Genomic DNA, 19,455 nt, shown 5'->3' on the forward strand with positions numbered 1-19,455 from the left:
GCAAATGAAATGTTAGTGGAAATGACCTATATAACCAACTCTCCAGCCCACTGTGCTAAGAGGTGACTGGGTAAGCATGTGGTAAATATACAAATGCCATGAGATCAAAACAATCTGGAATTCTGAGGCTGGAGAACAGCTGTCTGGAGAATAGCCAAGATCCACAGTAGACTTTGGGTGAACGCTGGGGTTTGGGGTTGTTTGTAATCGCAGCATGACCTAATCTATCTTGATCAATCTCTCACCTTCACTGGGCTCTCACATGGCTGCTTTGCGGCAATGATTGGACTTAATCAAGACCCATGTGTGGCCTTCTCTGAAACCACGATTAAAAAACCAGATGATTTTCCAGTAATAAGGTAGAAATTTAAATATTTCTTAACTTCAAGGATCTCAGACGTAGGTGTCCCTCTGTAGTATTCTGTCTTCTCTTCAGTAAAGATAATCCAGGTAGTAAAGGTAAGTCTTCTCAACCCATTCTGGGTTGCCTCTATCTTACTTTCAGTAAACAGCCATCAGGGCTCATGTCAATAACATCTGTGTTCTGGCCTGTACCTCTTCTTGTGAAAAATCCAAAAAGCTTTCAGATGTTTGAACGTATTCTGATCTGGGGTACATATGATAGCTATCGCTACCCAAAATTTCATATGTATTTAGTAAGGAGTAGGATTTATAGAGTCCATTTACATCTTACCTTTTAAATTTCATTGAAGCCCCTTGGAAACAGAACCAGTACTAACTCCATGATGCTCAGCTGAGCATTACCTTGGCCTAAATCCGGGTTTCTAAACCGCAGCACTATTGACATTTTGGGCAGGGTAATTCTTTGCTGTGGAGAGTTGTCCAATGCATTGTAGATGTTGAGCAGCATCCCTGGACTCTACCCACATCCCTGCCAATAGCACACCCCAGTCATGACAACCAAAAATGTATCTAGACATTGCAAAATCACCCCCATTTGAGAACTACTGGCCTAAAATGAAGGTATATGTTTGTGATAGCTATTGCCAAATGATGACAATTTAAAAAGCTAATTAAGCTTGTAAAAAATTATCAAGATCCATATTTAAGAACAGACACGGTGGATATTTTAATGAGAGCAATGGACCTGCCATTCTTTATTTCTAACAATAATACATATTTACAGAAAAAAGAATTGTACATTTTAAATTCTGATCATTATACAGATTTGTTGTTGCAATTGAATAATAAAAGAACGAATCTCTTAGTGACTTTTTCAAAATAACTTCAGTGTTCAAAGGTACAAATGATGATACCGTAAACTTTCAATAGCTGGAGGAAGCTCACTTCAAAATGAAAGACACCTAGCACCAGGAAAAGAAATGAAGCAACATCACTGGAGACAGGATCTCTTAGGAAATCTGATCTGAAGCTCTGTTTATCATAGATTTCACTATCCAATCTTCAACCTACATTTTAGAAACTTGGGTGAAAAAGTACATGAAGGAAAATCTCCGTAGGTTTTTGTTGGCTTAGAAGACTTTAGCTTTTAAAGAAAAACAAGTGAATCAGTTTTTCCCTTTATAAGGCCTTGAAAAAAAAGGCATCTTGAGGCGCTATAAAGAAAGTGAGTGAAACTTTTTTGTTAGTAGTCAACAGCTTCAAATTCTGGTTTTCATCCTGACCCTCCGTCCCCTGCTTTATTGAGAAATAATTGATATAGATCAGTATATAAGGTTTAAGGTGTACAGTATGATGGTTTTGTTTATGGTTTTCACTTTTTAAAACAATGAATTATAAATTCCTTTTTATAAAAGGTTAAAGGCACAGTGAAACAATGAATATTTGCACTTCACCCTTTTAGAACTCAAAATAATTCAGAAGGCAAAATAATTCAGGCGGCCAGCAAGTCATTTGTCCTGTAGGTGGCAAAATTATCCCAAGAGGAATCCAGGGACAGGTTGCAGTATTGCTGCACTGAGGTTAATAGTGGTAGATGACTTTTTAAAGCTTTACTTAAAATCCAGGTTTTCAAGTTTTGAAGTTTTTTCAAGTTTTACAGATTTAAAGATGCCTTTTGTGTGGTTCTGAACTAACGAAGATTTACTTTCTGTACTCATGCTCAGAAATACATTGTTTTACTTTTTAGGGACTAGATTTTCAGTCTGATTATCTCTGAAAAATCCCTCTCTTTTTGGACTTGTTGTCCAGCGGGTTTTGCTTTATTGGATGACCCATCCAAATTGCAGGACAAGAGCTTGTGAAACTAAAAATCTGTTCTTACTTGTCTGCAGCTGTGAAATGCAAGCTTGAAACCAGTATCTAAAAGGGAGGGAAGAAGGCCCTCAAGATTTCGTCTGGTTTTGCGTTTTTCTAATCTCACAGTGGATGGCAGAATAGTAAGCAAGTCTTTAAAGAATGAATGGATAATGTATTATAAAGAATTGGTGACACCGTGATTATGACTACATTTATGTGTAAGGAACAAAGTTCATAAAGGATGACAATTAAAAAGCTAACTACAACCAAATATTTTATCCTCAGTTGTTATCACTAGTCTTCATAGCTTCCTTTGCTTGCTTACACTGGAGACGTCATTCTACATCCTGGATTCGTCATTAAAGAGACAGATATGAGAAACAGAGCCATCAGATAACCACTTGCTGCAAACACTGAATATATAGTTATTTGAAGAACTCAGACTAAATGGGGGATAGAAGGGAGAGAGTATAGTATGTTATACCAGTATTTTCTGGAAATCCTGATATAGTATGACTTTTAAAAATAGAGAGAGAATGGGAAGAGCAAATGAAAAAAATTTAATTGTTTCAGTAATCGTATCGGTGGTAGTCATATTAGCATTGTTATTCTGAGGCTGCTGCATGTGTACGGTAAATAAAGGAAATGAATAATTGTGGGATATTCTAACTCTATCATGCCTTGTGTCCTTGAAAACCAGGATTCTCAGTATAGAAAATGGAAATATAGTTGTAATAGAAAGGATTAAGTCAAAACTCTGTAGTACTAAATTTGATTTGGAAGTTTCACAATAAATTCACAAAGTGTTTTATCTTATTAAAAAAATAGAGATTTCTAGCTCTCTCCTAGAAACAATGGCCAATGTAATAGCAATGAGCATCCTTAGAGCCTTGATTATGGTTTTGAAATACCATTTCTCACTAAAAGTAGCCAGGCTTCTTAGAGAAATGGCTCATTCCAGGTCTGGGGCAGGAAACACACAAGTTGGGCCTGGAATATCTTTGTCTTCTGAGATAGCAAGGAAGCTAATAAAGACAGCTAGTGTAATGTCAAAATGACTCAGAGGCAACTTGGTGAGGCTCCCAAAGGCCAAAGGTGGGACAATTTGAACTTCAATAAGGTAACATTTTAAATGGATTGAAGCCTATCAAATATGTTTGAACGCATGAGTTCATAATACCGAAAAAAGGAAGTGATCTCTGGAAGGTAATAGGAAACGAGTTTATTATCTTGAAAATTAGTACATGAAAGGAAAATACAAATATTCACCTTCCCTTTCCTGTACAAACTTGACCAGTGGTTAACCAAATAGTATATGTGGGGAAACATCTCTTTATAAAAATGTTCCAGTTAATAAATGAAAGAGAAATGATAGAATTAGAATATCCTCTACCTCACAATAAGTCAGTGGATCTAGTATTATCAATTTCAGCTGACATCACAAATACAGAGAACCAGATATTGTGTGCCCTCTGATGAAAGAACACACCATGACCTATAGTCTTGCCAAAAAGGACTGAACCTGAGCCTATTCAAACATCTGGATCCATGTGTCAATATCCAGAGGAAAGAGGAATGTGCTGAATTGCACCATGAGTACACAATCAGCAAAATACGGATTGTGGGAAACTCTATAGGCCACGAGACCAAGTTCTTTAGTAAATTCTAAGGAAAAGAAAGAAGGGAGAACCTATAGATTTAAAAGATGTAGCCAATAAAACAATTTTAAATGGATAAGATTAAAATACAGTGTGTACAGATACACACTTGGGTAATAATAAAGAAATGCAAGGAAGTGATTATAATGGGTATCACTGTAGTGGTTAGTTACCTCTGTGGAATTTGGGAAGATGGTTGGTAACTGTGACTGGACACACAGAGGACAACCAGAATGGCTGGCGGAGTTCTAAAACAGTGTTTCCTTATAATGATGTAAAAAGCTACATTTTGTTTGGTTTTCAGTATTTATATTTTGTATTTTTTCTAAAGGAAAAAAGTAAAAAAAAGCAAAGCCCTTAGGGTTTTCCACTAAAAATTATGGATGTGAACACTTCTACTATAAATATCAGCTGAAGGTTCTTAAGAAAATTGCCTATATTATAGAAATATTTCTAAATAATAAGCTACAAATATTTGAAAAATATAATATTAAATTCTTATTGTGCATAGTTATAAAAAGTCAAAGAATTAAGTATACATTCCTAACACAAAATTTATTTTGTTACAGTATTATGTTTTACAATTTGGTTAAGTGGACTTTGTTGACTTCCAAAATTTTCCTCTCCTACTCCAATACCAGGCTACTCATATTATTCTATTAGAGATTAGATGAGCACTACAACAGATTTCATATTTCCTTGAATGTCCACACTTGGTTTCACTCTCCATCTTTTTAGATAGAACAAAGATTAGTTATCTTGCTCAACCATGATAGTAGTTATTAATATGTAGCATTACACAGAGTATCATCCAATTTGCAAATAAAGATCCTTCACCCACATATCCTGCCTGATGTTCTCTTCCATATATTAATGGCTGATGGAGACTATTTTTTGTTGTTAAGTGTCTAAAAAACTCAAGAATGTAAAACAGATTTAAGCCATCAAAATGAAACCACTTTTAAAACGCAATATAACAATAAACATGGACAAACGTATAACAGTGTTGTACATTTTTGCCCATCGAACATTTACAATTCCCCTCCAATTGTTCAAGCAGCATCTTAACAAATGGTGCAATTCTATGGTCTCCTTCCATTTCCTCTTAATTAAATTATGTGGTGTTTGAGTGATTCACATATTCCAGAAGTGACCGGTCTAAGACCCTTCGGATAAGAGCTTCCTCAATTATATTAAAATCCTACAATAAAGAAAAATAATTAGAAACATACAATCAGAGATGATAGTTTTCAGCAACTGGAGGAAACGGGTCAAAGCAGTGCCCCATTTTGCAGGAAAGTAGAGCCCTGAATTTAGTGACCTAAGTTTCCACAAAAACTGTCCATAAACCCCAGGACTTCTGTTTTGGGGCCTGTGCATTTTCAATTTAATTTTACTGCCTAACAATTAACTAGTTATTGTCATAGTAAAATAGTCTTGATTTGGAATTTAAATTAGTAATTTTAGTCAACCTTATAAATTGTGGTGAGGGTGCTATGTTCCAAATAAACATGTAATATGGATTAAAGTCTAGACATTCCCCTAGAAATCACCAATCTCAGCACTACTACTGAGTATCTATTTCTGAAAAATATATTGAACACAAAACTCTCTTTCTCCCTGCCTCCCTATGGTCAAAATGGCTTTCAAAACTTTAAGTCAGCACATTCTGTAAATAAAACAAAAACTATTAAGAGCCCTATTCTCTGCAATCCATCTCCTCTTCTGCAATAAATCGAAGAAAAAAAAAAAAAGTAAAGTCTCTCTTGGAAATCCATTCTAAAACATAAAAGCATAAAGGCAAATCAACAAAATCCAAAGGAAAGCCATAAAGCCCAGAAGAGCACAAGATCTGGACCAAATCCTGGCTTTTTCTTTGGCAATTAACCTTTGAGCTTCAGATGTTTCATAGCTAAGTGAGGATAATAACACAACACTCACTTCACACAAGTTCCTGTAGGAATAAAATGAGATAATATACTTAAAGTGCACAGTATAATACTTCGCAGCTTGGGAAACCAAAGTCAAAACAAATAATATGGCTTCCACCTCACGTCCATATCCAAGCATACAGTTTTGAGTGGGCTGAAAGTACTCTCATCAGTCTTGCTTCCTCCTGACCAGCCCTGGATGATACTTTGGAAAATCTTGAGAAGAATGGACTGAACATGAATAGCCAGGACAGATATGAAACCAACCTGGTTTTTAGAACATCTTATGGAGCTAAGGTGAAGAGGAAGCCCTATGTGTTGTAAAAAATTGAGAACAAAGAGACCAGAACCAGCCTCTGTTGAGGCCCTGTGTGCTTTAGAGGGCCAGAAAAGACATTATTTGAGTGTTGGAGCCCGCTCAACTCTTCAAGTGGTCCTAGTACCTCCATTTATCCTCTCCCCATCTCCAGATGGCCTAACATCCTTGCCCAAACTGTGCAAATCACTTTACGCGCACTATTGCATTTAATCCTCAACAAGAGCTTTGGGCACGAAGTGCTTTTAATCTCCTCACTTAACACATGAACAGACAGGCTCAGTGGTATTTAACAGAGCTGTGACTGAGACAGAGCTGTTACTCAAACCCAGGTCAGAACCCAAGCTCCTTGTGTTGAATCTGGATAACCATAGTGGGCAGATCAGAAAGCAGGGAGAACATTTTCAAGGGACGATCTTCAACAATTATTAATTTCTATCTCGAAATTGCAAAAAGACAGCAGTCAAAAATCATGTGAAAACTATATGCAAAGTTAAATTTAGCCCTTAATATTTCATGTATTTAGATAGCGGTAACAATAAAATATACTACTTCACAACATGGCTATGAGGGATTTTCCTTCCATAATAGGCAATACCCCTTTGCTCAAAGGGACTCAGGAGATAACACATTACCCTCACATGGCAACACATGGAGCAAAGCAGAACAAAGGCTACATTAACTTTTCGCTTGCTATTCTCATTCCTGATCATGGGAAATACAGTCATAAGTTAGAACTATTCATACTACATCTAACTTTTCTTCCATCCCCCCCCACAAAAAAAAAAAATTATTGGGTTGTGGAAAGGGGTCAAAAGGTACAAACGTCCCCTTATAAGTTAATTAAATACTGGGGATATAATGTACAACATGAAGACTACAGTTAACACTACTGTATGGTATATTTGAAAGCTGATAAGAGAGTAAATCCTAAAAGTTCTCATCACAAAAAAAATTTTTTTGGGTATCTATAGGAGACGATGGATGTTAACTAAAATTATTGTGGTGATCATGTCACACTATATAAGTCATTATACTGTATACCTTAAACTTACACAGTGCTACATGTCAATTATTTCTCAATAAAATGGAAAGAAAAAATGCTTAATATAATGAGATTGGCCATTAGTTGGTAGTTATTGATGGGTAGTTACTGATAATATGGGGGTCCGTGGTAGTGTTTTGTCTGCTTTTGTATATGTTTATAATTTTTCATAATACAATTTTTTCAGTTTAAAAACGTGCAATAGACATGAGTTTTGTGTCTCGTGGAGTTTAAATAAAACATGAGGCCTGTGTGTCTTACTACGTAACTGTTATTAGCCATTCAATGTGCTGTAATAGCAACGGGATGCAGAACAAACTCTGGGCCATTTCATTACTGATGTGATTTCATCTCATTTCAGCTACATAAGTTTTAAGCTTCATAAAAATTAAAACTATATATAGGGAGGGGACTAGAGTGGAAATTAAAATAATTCGAAAGTGAAATCTAGTACCTTATACAATGACTATCTAGATCACAAAGAAAATAATTTTGTCTAAGGCAGATAATATCAATAGTCAGGTTTATAAACATTATATTTTTATAATTTCCTACTTAATGCTGATACTTAACTTCAGGTCCATACACATTTTTTTCTGCTATAATTTTATTCGCTTATATTTAAAAAGGTAAGCTTAACACACGCCACATAGAAACATAATGTAAAAGTAAAAAAATATACTTACTATGAAATCATCATAAAACAAAGTGTGACTGACTTGCAAATGTCTTATTAAACTGCCACTAAAGCTTCCTGGATTCTCATTAGGTAGTAAACGGCAAAGTGGACAGAACTGGAAATAAAGAAAATCAGGAGTTCAAGAAAGAATTTAAAATAATCAGTGTCAAAATTAAAAAATTAAATAACCATTCAACAAGTGAATTTTAACTTTATGAATCTATTGGCCATTCCTCAGCATAATATTTAAAAACTGCATAAATATTAACCAAATAAAATTGCATTTATTTCTTCATATGCATTTCCTGTACTTAACAGTATAGCTATTTATTTCATATTTATCAACCTATTATTTAAACAATATTGCAGTTAGTAGATGTAGCATAATTTATTTAATTAGTTGCCTCCCTCTTGAAATACTTAATGGCTTTAAAAAATAACCTTTTTCATTTTCAAGTATTTGTAAACTCATGAGAAATTACAAAAATAATGCAAGAGGTCCCATGACTCCATCATCCAGCTTCCCCAGTGGTAATACCTTATAAACTGCAGTACATTATCGAAACCAGGAAATTGGCAATTAACTAGACTACAAGCTTTACTTAGATTTTACCAGTTTTTGCACGAACTCAGTTTTTTGGGTTTGTGTGTAACATATACCCCTAAAGTAGTATATGATAAAGAAAGAGGGCACCTGGGTGGCTCAGTTGGTTAACCGTCTGCCTTCGGCTCAGGTCATGATCTCAGGGTCCTGGGATCGAGCCCCATGTCGGGCTCCTTGCTTGGTGGGGAGTCTGCTTCTCCCTCTCCCTCTCCCTTTGCCCCTACCCCCAATGCATGTGTGCTCTCTCTCTCAAATAAAATCTTTTAAAAAAAATACACTACTTTATTACATTTTTTTTTTTACTGCTTTATTACAATTTATCCTAGGGTTTTTTAAAATTCTATTTCTTCACGTTTTCATTTTTTAAAATATGAGATGCAGAATCATTACTGAGGGCCAGGTATATGTCAGGCATTAAATTAGGTAGTATTCTTACTTGACCCTCACAACAACCTAGTAAATTAATTATTGTCCTATTTCTTTCATGAACTCAATTTCAGAAAGGAAAAAAAATTAGCTTAAATTTATACCACTGTAAGTATCAGAACTGGGATCTAGGCCTCCTAATAGACAATTCGATATTCTTTTCATATTATAACAGTGCTTAATTTATCTGTTTGGATGGTAACATCTTGCTTTAAATTTAAATGAGGTCTTTATGTAGTTCTTATTGTTTTAGGGGGGGGTCTCAGTTTCAGTATGCTCAATATCTATACATAGTTTAACTTCTGAATTTTGCTCTAGTCCATTAATATGTCTTATTTTTAATAAAATTACATCATTTCAGTTATTATCGCTTTATAGTCATTTACGATTTTCCGATGCTCTAGCTCTCTTGGTTACTCGGCAACACTGGCTATCCCAAGATAGACACCTGTGTAGTAATGAGAACACAGCTGAGACAAGAAAGACCTGAACAAAAAAGCAACATTAATTTTTTTGTGATGTGAAAGAAGGGGCACTAGTTATAGAAATTTGTTCACTCAGTACTCTTTACGGTGCCTCTACTATGTGCTGGGCACCTGCAATATGGAAACCAGTGAAGATACAGTTGTGGTGCATGGCCTGTGAAGTCGGGGAGCCTTCAAATCCCAGCACCAGCTCTGCCGAGCTGTGTGACTGACCTTCAGCACATGAACTTCCCTCTTCGGTCAAGTGGAAATACCACCACCTAACTTGTAGAGTAGCTATGATGTTTAGAGAGAATGTCCTCCATGTGCCAGGTACATACTAGGCATTTGATAAACACCACGTATTTACTACTATTTGATCCTTGTTCGTGAATAGTTGGAGCTCCATGAGGAAGAAACTCCATGTCTCCTATTCGCTCCTGCGTGCCCAGTACCTGGAAAATAGTTTCCAATTTCATCTCTGCCTCTCACTGACTTAGCCTTGGCAAGTAATTAATCTTCTCCTGCAAAATGAGAATTAGCTGATTTGCAGAGCTGTTTGTATATTTAAAAGGTGTCATTTAACATTATGAAGCTCAGTCATTATATTAGCTCAGTCCTTGGCACAAATGATAAATGGTTGCTATTGTTATCACGTAAGCAGATACTTTCAATACTGCAAAGCAAGTGCTATACCCAAGATGTTACAACATATAGTCAAGTGTTATACTCAAAAAGGCAGTTCAAGACCTAAAAAGGGAATCGTTAATTTTGCCCAGCAAATCAGGAGAGGCTTCAGCCAAGCTGCCGGTAACTGAAATGAGTCTTGAAGAAGGAGCCAGCAGTGCCAGAGTGAGGAGCATCACAGGCAGAGAAATCAATGCACAAAGGACAGGCCTGCTTAGGGAATGGGAAAAGCTCTAGGAAGCCGAAGGTAGGGCATGTTGAGGGAAGTGGTAGGAGATGAGTTTGGAAGGATAAGTTGGGACCACCAGTTCTGCTCAATAGATATTTGAGCATCTACTATGGTTTCTGTAGGCCCCATGTCAAGAGTCAGAGGTACAGAGATGCTAAGCCCTGACCCAACTATGAAGGAGATTCCAGATCTAGTGAAGGAGAAAGATACAGAAAACCTGGAACTTTAAGCAAAGTAGTTTTTGTTTTTAGTCTGATGTTGATAGGAGCTAGTGGAGACTTCGGTCTTCTGCTGTACATATTGTTGTGTAACTCAAGAGATTTCTTCCAGAAGGACATTGGAAAACAACAGGTGAACATCTGTACTACTCTAAGGGTTTATTTTGTGTCCTAAAGTGAGGGATCTGACCTGAGGGAGGAGAGGGTAAGAATAGGAGGAGAAAGAAATGGTAGGAGGCTGACTAATCATCGCCAAGTACCTAAGTGTTCACCTATACTCTCACTAACGTTGCCAATTTGCTAACATCAGCTCATCCTTTATTATGCACCTCCACTCAATGCTCCCAGGCCATGATACTCATATTAGGAATCAATCAATGCACAGTGTGTATTCAAAAGATGCTGACCTCATCTCAGTATGGACTTTATCTGATGGTGAACTCCACGGGTGAAAACAGCCACCATATCAGAAGTTACCACCAACTTCAATCCTTCAGAACATCTATTACAAGGGACACCCAGTTCTATCTGTGGTTTAGATTAACCTCCACAGCAACTATCTGATGGCAAGTGCCATTTGGGAAAGAAATTTAAAATTCCTGAATCCAAAAAAAGAGAAAAGAGACATGCACTGAAAATAATTACAGGCAAATATGTAACCAAAATTAAGGTACCAGATTGCACATCTAATTTAGCAAGAGTCTGAAAGCAAATTTAATAAAGATTTTTTTCTTCCTTCCAAAACATTTATGCACATACACTCCCACTGCCCAGTCGAGTCACAGATATTCTAAATACCGACAGAAATAAACCACTGTGGGGCAGGTGGCTCAGGCTCTAGTCACCACAGTTTATGTTCCAAACCAATAAAAGTCCTGTCCCTTCCCTTAAGGAATGAATCTCGGGAGCAAGGCAGAAAATAAGAGACTACTGGAACCTTTGAATCTGGGTGAATGGAATTATGTTTTCCTTTAATATCTTATTTTTCATAATCACTATATCCTCCTATGCTCTAGGTTCTCTGCCAAGAGATGGGCAGGCAGTGTTGAACAAAGAAGTTCCATGACTTCGTGAGCCTGATACCTTACAGGGAGAGACAGACCTGAAACGAACACACAATTACAAATTGTGATAAAGGAGAAAAAAAGAGGGGAGGAAAGCAAGAGCTGGAAGTAATTTGGATGTCAGGGAGGGATTCCTTGAGGAAGAAAGATTTAAGCAGAGTTCTAAAGGATAAATATGAGCCAACCACTGAAAGAAAGCACTCTGGGCAGAGAGAATAGCCAGAAAGTGTGGCTCTTGCTGAAACATCTTCCCTTTCCAAAACAAAATACCAAATTTCTCTCAAAAGTGGTCTCTCAATTCAATCTGAAGCATGCTGCTTATGTCACTGGCCTCCTTTGAGTTTAATATTGCACAGAGGCAAATTTTCAAAAAATAAAACATGGCAGGGGCGCCTGGGTGGCTCAGTTGGTTAAGCCTCCAACTCCCAATTTCGGCTCAGGTCATGATCTCGGGATCTTGGGATCAAGCCCCATGTGTTGTGTAGGCTCGGAGCTCAGGGAGGAGTCTGACTCTCTCTCCTCCCTCTCCCTCTGCCTGCCCCTCCCCCCTGCTCCCACGAGTGCTCTCTCTCTCTAAAATAAATAAATATTTTTTAAAAAATACAACATGGCAGAATATAATTACTACGTGACAAAAAGGAGCTGTCGGTTCTTAAAGCTGCATGTAAGAAAAGTCACAATTTCTTGATGTTCTTAATCTACTACCCCAGTCTTGAGCAACTCAGAAAGAAAAGATTAGTGGCTCGTGGTTCGATTTCTGAATTATCTAATTTTATCTGAAGGCAGAATCATTTGCTCAAATCTCTAACTGCCATGAAACTTCTTACACCACATTAAGTCAGATGAGGTCACTGATCTTATCTGTAAGCAAACCCAACAACCCAGCCCCTCAAAGCAATAATTCCTTGCTAATTTCCACACGAACCCAGAATCAGCCTTGGACTTAGGACTTCACCTGGGGTATTTTCACCAGCATGCCCCCATTGGGGATTCCTAAGCATGTGAACCCCAAATATGCCACAGTATCTACTTCCTGCCGTTTCATAACCAAAGCGTGTATCCTGAATTCTAGTGGTTCTAGATCCTTCAGAGTGACACATGGCTCGAGTTTCTACTCAAGCATGAAACATTAACAGGAAAACTGAAGGTCTTCTGTTCTAGAGAGCACCTCTAGACAGCCCTCATGGCTTACAGAACCACGGATTTTGTGAACAACCTGCTCCTGCCTCAAGGCCACGATAGCATCCTGGTCTTTGGAAATTCACCACTTCACTCCCCCACCCTTCTGGCTTGGGTTCCCCAACTGCGAGAGTACATGGCTTCCTCAAAATCTCCAATAGCCTTGGTTTTATGTAGTTGCAAAAGTGGTAGTAGCCCACCATTATCACCTGACTCATTTACCGCTACCCTGTGAAAATAGGATCATTATCATTATCATCCCCATTTTACAAATGATGAAACAGAGGCAAAGACATTGGTGGGATTTGCTGGGATTGGTACCAAAGTTTATCTCCTCCAAAGCCTAGGTTTTTGACTATTAATTCTATGGGCAATCTGATCCCACCATTCCTGGTTTATTTCTGCCCTTAGATCCACTTGCTTCAGTTCCTTCTATTACCTCTAAATCAAGGAAGACCTAGCTTCCACGAGCCACCTTCAATCTGATGGCCAAACTGAGCAGCATGGGGACTGGATTTCTGCTGGAGCAGGTACACAGTACCAATGGACGGACCGGTACATGACCTGCCCCAGAGTGCTGCTATGATGCAGCCCAAGACCATGCTCCAAAGTACCTGGTGTTCCTCCAGCCAGAGAAGCACTGGGTACTAGTGGTTAGGGCTCAGGTTGTGTGGATAATACCTTCTGACGGTTGCTAGGAGGCAAAGAAGCACTTAGAACTGGGTAAATGGTCGCTATTATTATGCCATCCTCACTCTTCCTTCTAACTTCCTCTAGCTCCCCAGAGACCTAACATAAAACAGAACAACTAGAGCAGTAAAAGCCCATGATAATCTCCCCCGCTCTCCCAACACATATCAAGCCATTCCAAGAACCAAAACCCCTAAACCATTAGGATCAATAACAAATACTTTGACTCTACTGTGCAGCTTCTCTTGTGAACTTGCTAGTAGAGCACAGGGGTTCACCATGCTCTGGAGCTGGACTATTGTGTTCGAATTGTGGCTCAGCTACTTAACAGCTGGTGACCTTACAAGACTTAGGTAACCTCTCTCAGCCTCAATTTATTATTTGTAAAATGGAAGTAATCACACCTATCTTCTATGATTGTTGTGAGAACTATCCTTGTTTGTAAATATCTATCCATCTATATCTATCTATCCAATATAACTATGTTTCAATCTCATCACTTTCCAAGAGGATTTTATAGGAAAAAAAAAAAACGCTTAAAACTCAAATTTAAAAAACCAAAACTCCTGGGGCACCTGGGTGGCTCCGTCGGTTAAGTGTCTGCCTTCAGCTCAGGTCATGATCCCAGGGTCCTGGGATCAAGCCCCGCATCGGGCTCCTGGCTCAGTGAGGAGCCTGCTTCTCCCTCTCCCCCTGCCTATGCTCTCTCTCTATCTCTGTGTCTCAAATGAATAAATAAAATCTTTAAACAAAACAAAACAAAACAAAAAAACACACCAAAACTCCTATCTATGTAAACGACACACATACACATATATGTTTGTGTATATAAATATATACACACATATACATACATATATAAAAATATATACATATACATATTTATACCATAAAACTAAAATAAAATTCAGAATAATCTTTGAGGTATCATTTTATATCTGCTAAGCCTCTTACTTTATTTTTTTTTTTTTAAAGATTTTATTTATTTATTTGATAGAGACACAGCGAGAGAGGGAACACAATCAGGGGGAGTGGGAGAGAGAGAAGCAGGCTTCCCGCTGAGCGAGGAGCCCGATGTGGGGCTCGATCCCAGGACCCTGGGACCATGACCTGAGCCGAAGGCAGACGCTTAACGACTGAGACACCCAGGCGCCCCTAAGCCTCTTACTTTAATTTTAAAATAAATGCACCCAATATTAGCCAGGTTAAGGTGAAAGTGGTTTACTCCTAAATTGCAGACACAAATATAAATTGAGTCAACCTTTTTGGAATGCATTTAGAAGTATATTTCAAGAGCTATTAAAAAGTTTGCACTTTCTTGGTCTCAGAAGATAAATCTAAGGAATTTCCTCTTAGGAAAAAATCCAATAGAAGGAAAAGTTCAAATGTACGATATGAATTCAAATCCTAAAATTGGTAACAAGTGTACAAAAAATAGTAAAATGGCTAAGTAAATGAGGATGTACCCAGCACCACCCTGCTTTCCCTCACAACTATACAAAAATGAAAATTATCAAAGCCACACGGCAAAGTAGAACTAAAATGCCAGGCTGAAAAGAAAAAAAAAGGAAGCATCACAATGAACCTAGGAAATGATGAGCAATATGTATATTTAATGTGCAAGCATATGGATAAATACTCAGACTATGAAATAAACAATAGACTGAAAAAGATGAATAACTTTCTACTTTTCATTTCTAGTAAATTGTCATGATAACCCTATTTGCATTATTAAAAAATGTTTTTCACTTAGGATGTGACCACAGTTAGTATGCTAGAGTTGGACCTTAGCTATGTGTTTTTGATCTTCTTAGTTGATTATGCCCATAATTATGTGTAAGAGAGAATGTCTAAGTTCATAAATGAAAGAATGATTGCACATTAGTAATTCTTACTGCTTTCAATTCAACACTTTCACATATTGTTAATAGTCACGGAATTATCACAACCTTGACATAAACTATCCTTTATAATATATCTATAAATAGAAGCCGATTAAATGGATTTCTAGTGTATATTAAATGCAGACACTGCAGAAATAGTAACGAAATTGCTTACCACAGATCTCCTTTCTGATCTGTGATGAGTAATGCAGTGATCCAGCAAGCTGTCTTCATCCAATTCCCTCTGACAAAATGGACACACACACCTGGAAATTGCATAGAATACAAAAGTTACTAAAGTTGTTGGCATTTAACTAGAGGTTAAAAAATAGAATGTAGGCGGGTCTAGTTCCCAGCCCTCGTTCTTCCTGATTTGACATTATTTTTCCATCCTGATAATGGTCAGATGAGAAAGTAAGTATCCTCATAGGGATACGGCGGAGAAAAGAAAGTATCCTCATAGGGACACGGCAGAGAAACAGTTATATATAATGAACACGAAGCACTTTCTTCTCTTTGGAAAAGAAGTGCAATCTGAGCACCCATTAACTGAGAAACTGGGGGATCACATCACCCAGCTGTCCCTGGGTTACTTTGTCCTGTTTCTTTTTCTTCCCCGCTTTCCTAATTCAGGTCCCATAACTGGGTGTTACTTGTTCTCCAGCTCCACCAGCATATGTAACTACCGGTATATCTAAGGAGTATTCGTCCCTTAGGTTGTGCTGTCCACTACCCGAGCTAGGAGCCATACGTGTCTACTGGCGCTTGGAACGTGGCTATCGAAATTGAGTTATGCTGGAAGTACAAAATGCACACTGGGTTTCAAAGGCTTAATATTTTTAAAAAAGTGAAATATCTCAATAATGTTGATATCGATTACATGTTCAAATAATAATATTTAAGCTAGCTTTGGTTAAATAAAATATACTAAAAATTAATTTCACTGTCTCTTTTTACTTTTTTAGTGTGGCTACGAGAAAATATAAAATTACCAATGTCTTCTACTGGACAGTGCTGCCCTTAAACTCATAGGGACAATATGGAGGCTTGGAATTTTTTGCTCACTTTCTATCATAGATACAACTTACTGTTCCCTGACACTTGTACTCCAGATAAGCTCCCTGTATAAGAATTTTTAAAATTTCAATTGTGTAGTAATAAGTTCTTTTATAAAGCAAAGATTTCTATCTTAAATGCAAGTATCAATCTATCCTGTAAGACTGATTAATCAACAACCCTCCTCATTTTCTGTTATTTTAATTCTTTATTATTTAATTCTAATTATTTAATTTAAATTAGCTCGCATATATTTTTAAATTTTCATAAAGCCTATCAACCTTGCAGTCAAACCCATACCTTTTCTTAACCCATTTATTATCCTTCCTTCTTAGTGGTCCTTGCAGCCAATCTAACAGAATTCATTCTCTGCTTTGAGCTAAATCCTCATTTAAAATTTATAACATCACGGTATAAAACTAATCCTACAGTAATGGATACATTTGCAAAGCAATATCTAGTAAAACAAAAGGAAGCAGGGCAATCATTTAGACTTTCAGGTTAGGAAATTTAAGCTTTGAGTGTATTTTCTTAAAATAAGTAAGACTAACATTTTCCTTCAGGATAGAGAAAAAATATCACACTCTTACGGAATACCACTAATGGTTTCCAAGCCATTAGCCTATGCAGGGAAACACAAATCATTTCCTTATTTTATTGGGAGAGAGAGGCTCCAAACTTTGTAATTACAGGATAGGTCATGCCCAGATTCATTTCATTTCTTTTTTTTTTTTTTTTTAAGGAACAACAAATAATGGTCAATATTCTCCATTGCCCCTACTACCACCTCCACCCTTCCTCCAGCCCCATAAAACATTACCCACCAAAAATGTATCGGGTTTAGGATGTCTGGCCCAGGCCTGTTCTTCCTTGTCAGACTATATACTGAGATGTCACTTCCTACCTTCTAAAGCCAAACCAGCAAAACCAGAGGAAATGAGCTAGGGCACTGAGCAGTGGCAGTGGAACGGTGAAAAAGAAGAGGCTCTGAACCAGGACCTACTTCAAGCCATTAGTCAGAAAGCAGAGCCTTGTGGAACTTGAACAGTTCCACATTCTATTTTTCGATCTTCCTTAATACAAACTTGTCTGGGCAAGTTCTCCCAATCTCTCCAATACTCGGTTCCCCTTATGCAACGTTTTTCAAGTAGAGAAAGCAAAATTCTTTCATAATTATTGCCATTAACAAATGACTACCAATAATAGGTGTTATGATTCAGAGCCTGAACACAGCTCCGTACATATTTTCACAATAGGAAGGTTAACCTTTCCAGCCTATTAACTTCTTTACAGGCATATCAAGTTTAACATTCAATTACATTGTGTCGAAACAAACCTGGTTGCCGTCTCCCCAAGTTCCTGCAGTGGTCCATACTTATCTATATACTTCTCACAAGATCTTATGTGTGCCCTCATTTCGCTGAGGCAAACCTATATAAAAGCAAATTCAAAATAAAGTCCCTGTTGAAAAGGGGCTCAATGAAGTCTTATGTGATCCAGCTTTATTACTTTCATTATTGCAAATAAGGTCATAGCAATGGGTCAGCTGATTAAAAGGATGTATTCATGACAAGAGTACAACAAAGTTAAGGCATTATCAAAAATAACACTTTACAAATGTCTCTAATACTTAGAAGACCCAAATGTTGAGTTCTTGAGTTTGTTCTTCTAGAAAGCATGTATTTTTTATTTTACTTTTATTTTTTAAATATTTATTTACTTATTTATTTGAGAGAGTGAGCACACACATGCGAGTGAGCAAGGGTAGGGGCAAAGGGAGAGGGAGAGAGAATCCTCAAGCTGACTCCATGCTGAGCGCAGAGTCTGATGCAGGGCTCGATCCTAGGACCCTGAGATCATGACCTGAGCCAAAATCACGAGTCAGATGCTTAACCGACTGAGCCACCCAGGCACGCCTGGAAAGCATATGTTTTTTTAACGTGGAAAGACGGGGTGCCTGGGTGGCTCAGTCATTGGGCGTCTGCCTTCGGCTCAGGTCATGATCCCAGGGTGCTGAGATCGAGTCCCACGTTGGGCTCCCTGCTCAGTGGGGAGCCTGCTTCTCCCTCTCTCTCTGCCCCTCCCCTCTGCTTGTGCTCTCTTCAAATAAAGAAATAAAATCTTTAACAACAACAAATAAAGTGGAAAGACATATTAACTCAAATTTACTTTTTTTGGACACCACTACCTAACCTGGTGATGGTAAGAAGTGAGACAGATAAAGGGGAGAGGAAAGAGTGCAAGCAAGATGGAGGGGGGGAAAAAAAACGTAAGAAGAGACAGAGGGAAAGGAAAACAAGAGAGATAAAAAGAACCAATAGATGGATTTTAATTTTAAAGATGGCCATAGTAAGTAAAAGGAAATCCTGTGCCTTAGGGAAAGATATAAATACTACGGTTTTATAATATATCCAACAGTATTAAGTGAATCCACAATACACAGTATACTTAATGGCCTGATTAAGAGCAAACATAAAAGACAGCTCTTACAGTCCATTTTTACCAAGGCAGAATAAAGAGCCCTTGTTCCTCCAGATATACATTCAGAGACCCTAACCAGGAGGGATCTGTGGCTCCACAACACACATGCTACTAAATGTTTCATTAGAAACTCTGATAAGATCTTGCACCAAAGGAAGCTTTGTATAGCTGTGGTAAGGTGGTCGACCTTGCTTCGTTTTGCTGGAGCTACGGAAGTTAAACCTCAAACATGAAATCTACCCCGTCAAGGAAACTGTTACGATTGCTTAACAAAGGACAAAAATAAAAGCAAGTGGAAAAGTGAAAACAAATCCGTTTTACCAATATCCACCTAGGACCCATCGAGGTAGCTGTCTTAAAACACACTGTTTTCCCAAGCTTTCATATCCAACTTTGCACATCAATTCTCTCACATCTCTTTATTACTTTTCTTAAAAGCTTCTTTCTTGGGGCGCCTGAGTGGCTCAGTCGTTAAGCGTCTGCCTTCAGCTCAGGTCATGATCCCAGGGTCCTGGGATCGAGCCCCGCATCAGGCTCCCTGCTCAGTGGGAAGCCTGCTTCTCCCTCTCCCACTCCCCCTGCTTGTGTTCCTGCTCTCGCTGTGTCTCTCTCTGTCAAATAAATA

General features: G+C 37.9%; 1 protein-coding gene across 1 annotated transcript in view; it reads right to left on the bottom strand.

Moving 5' to 3' along the window:
* Nucleotides 1-724: 724 nt before the first annotated feature.
* RNF125 (ring finger protein 125) overlaps nt 725-19,455 on the bottom strand; it is a 37,453-nt gene continuing 18,722 nt past the window's right edge. Inside the window, exons 3-6 of the mRNA XM_032421319.1 lie at nt 17,686-17,780; nt 15,469-15,559; nt 7,857-7,964; nt 725-5,079 (exon numbers count right to left, since the gene is read on the bottom strand). Of these exons, the coding sequence (XP_032277210.1) occupies nt 4,993-5,079; nt 7,857-7,964; nt 15,469-15,559; nt 17,686-17,780 (381 nt within the window). The 3' untranslated portion in view covers nt 725-4,992. The remainder of the gene's footprint in view (nt 5,080-7,856; nt 7,965-15,468; nt 15,560-17,685; nt 17,781-19,455) is intronic.

This window comes from Phoca vitulina, unplaced genomic scaffold (assembly GCF_004348235.1).
Source record: "Phoca vitulina isolate PV1807 unplaced genomic scaffold, GSC_HSeal_1.0 scaffold24, whole genome shotgun sequence".
NCBI classification, from domain to species: Eukaryota; Metazoa; Chordata; class Mammalia; order Carnivora; family Phocidae; genus Phoca; species Phoca vitulina.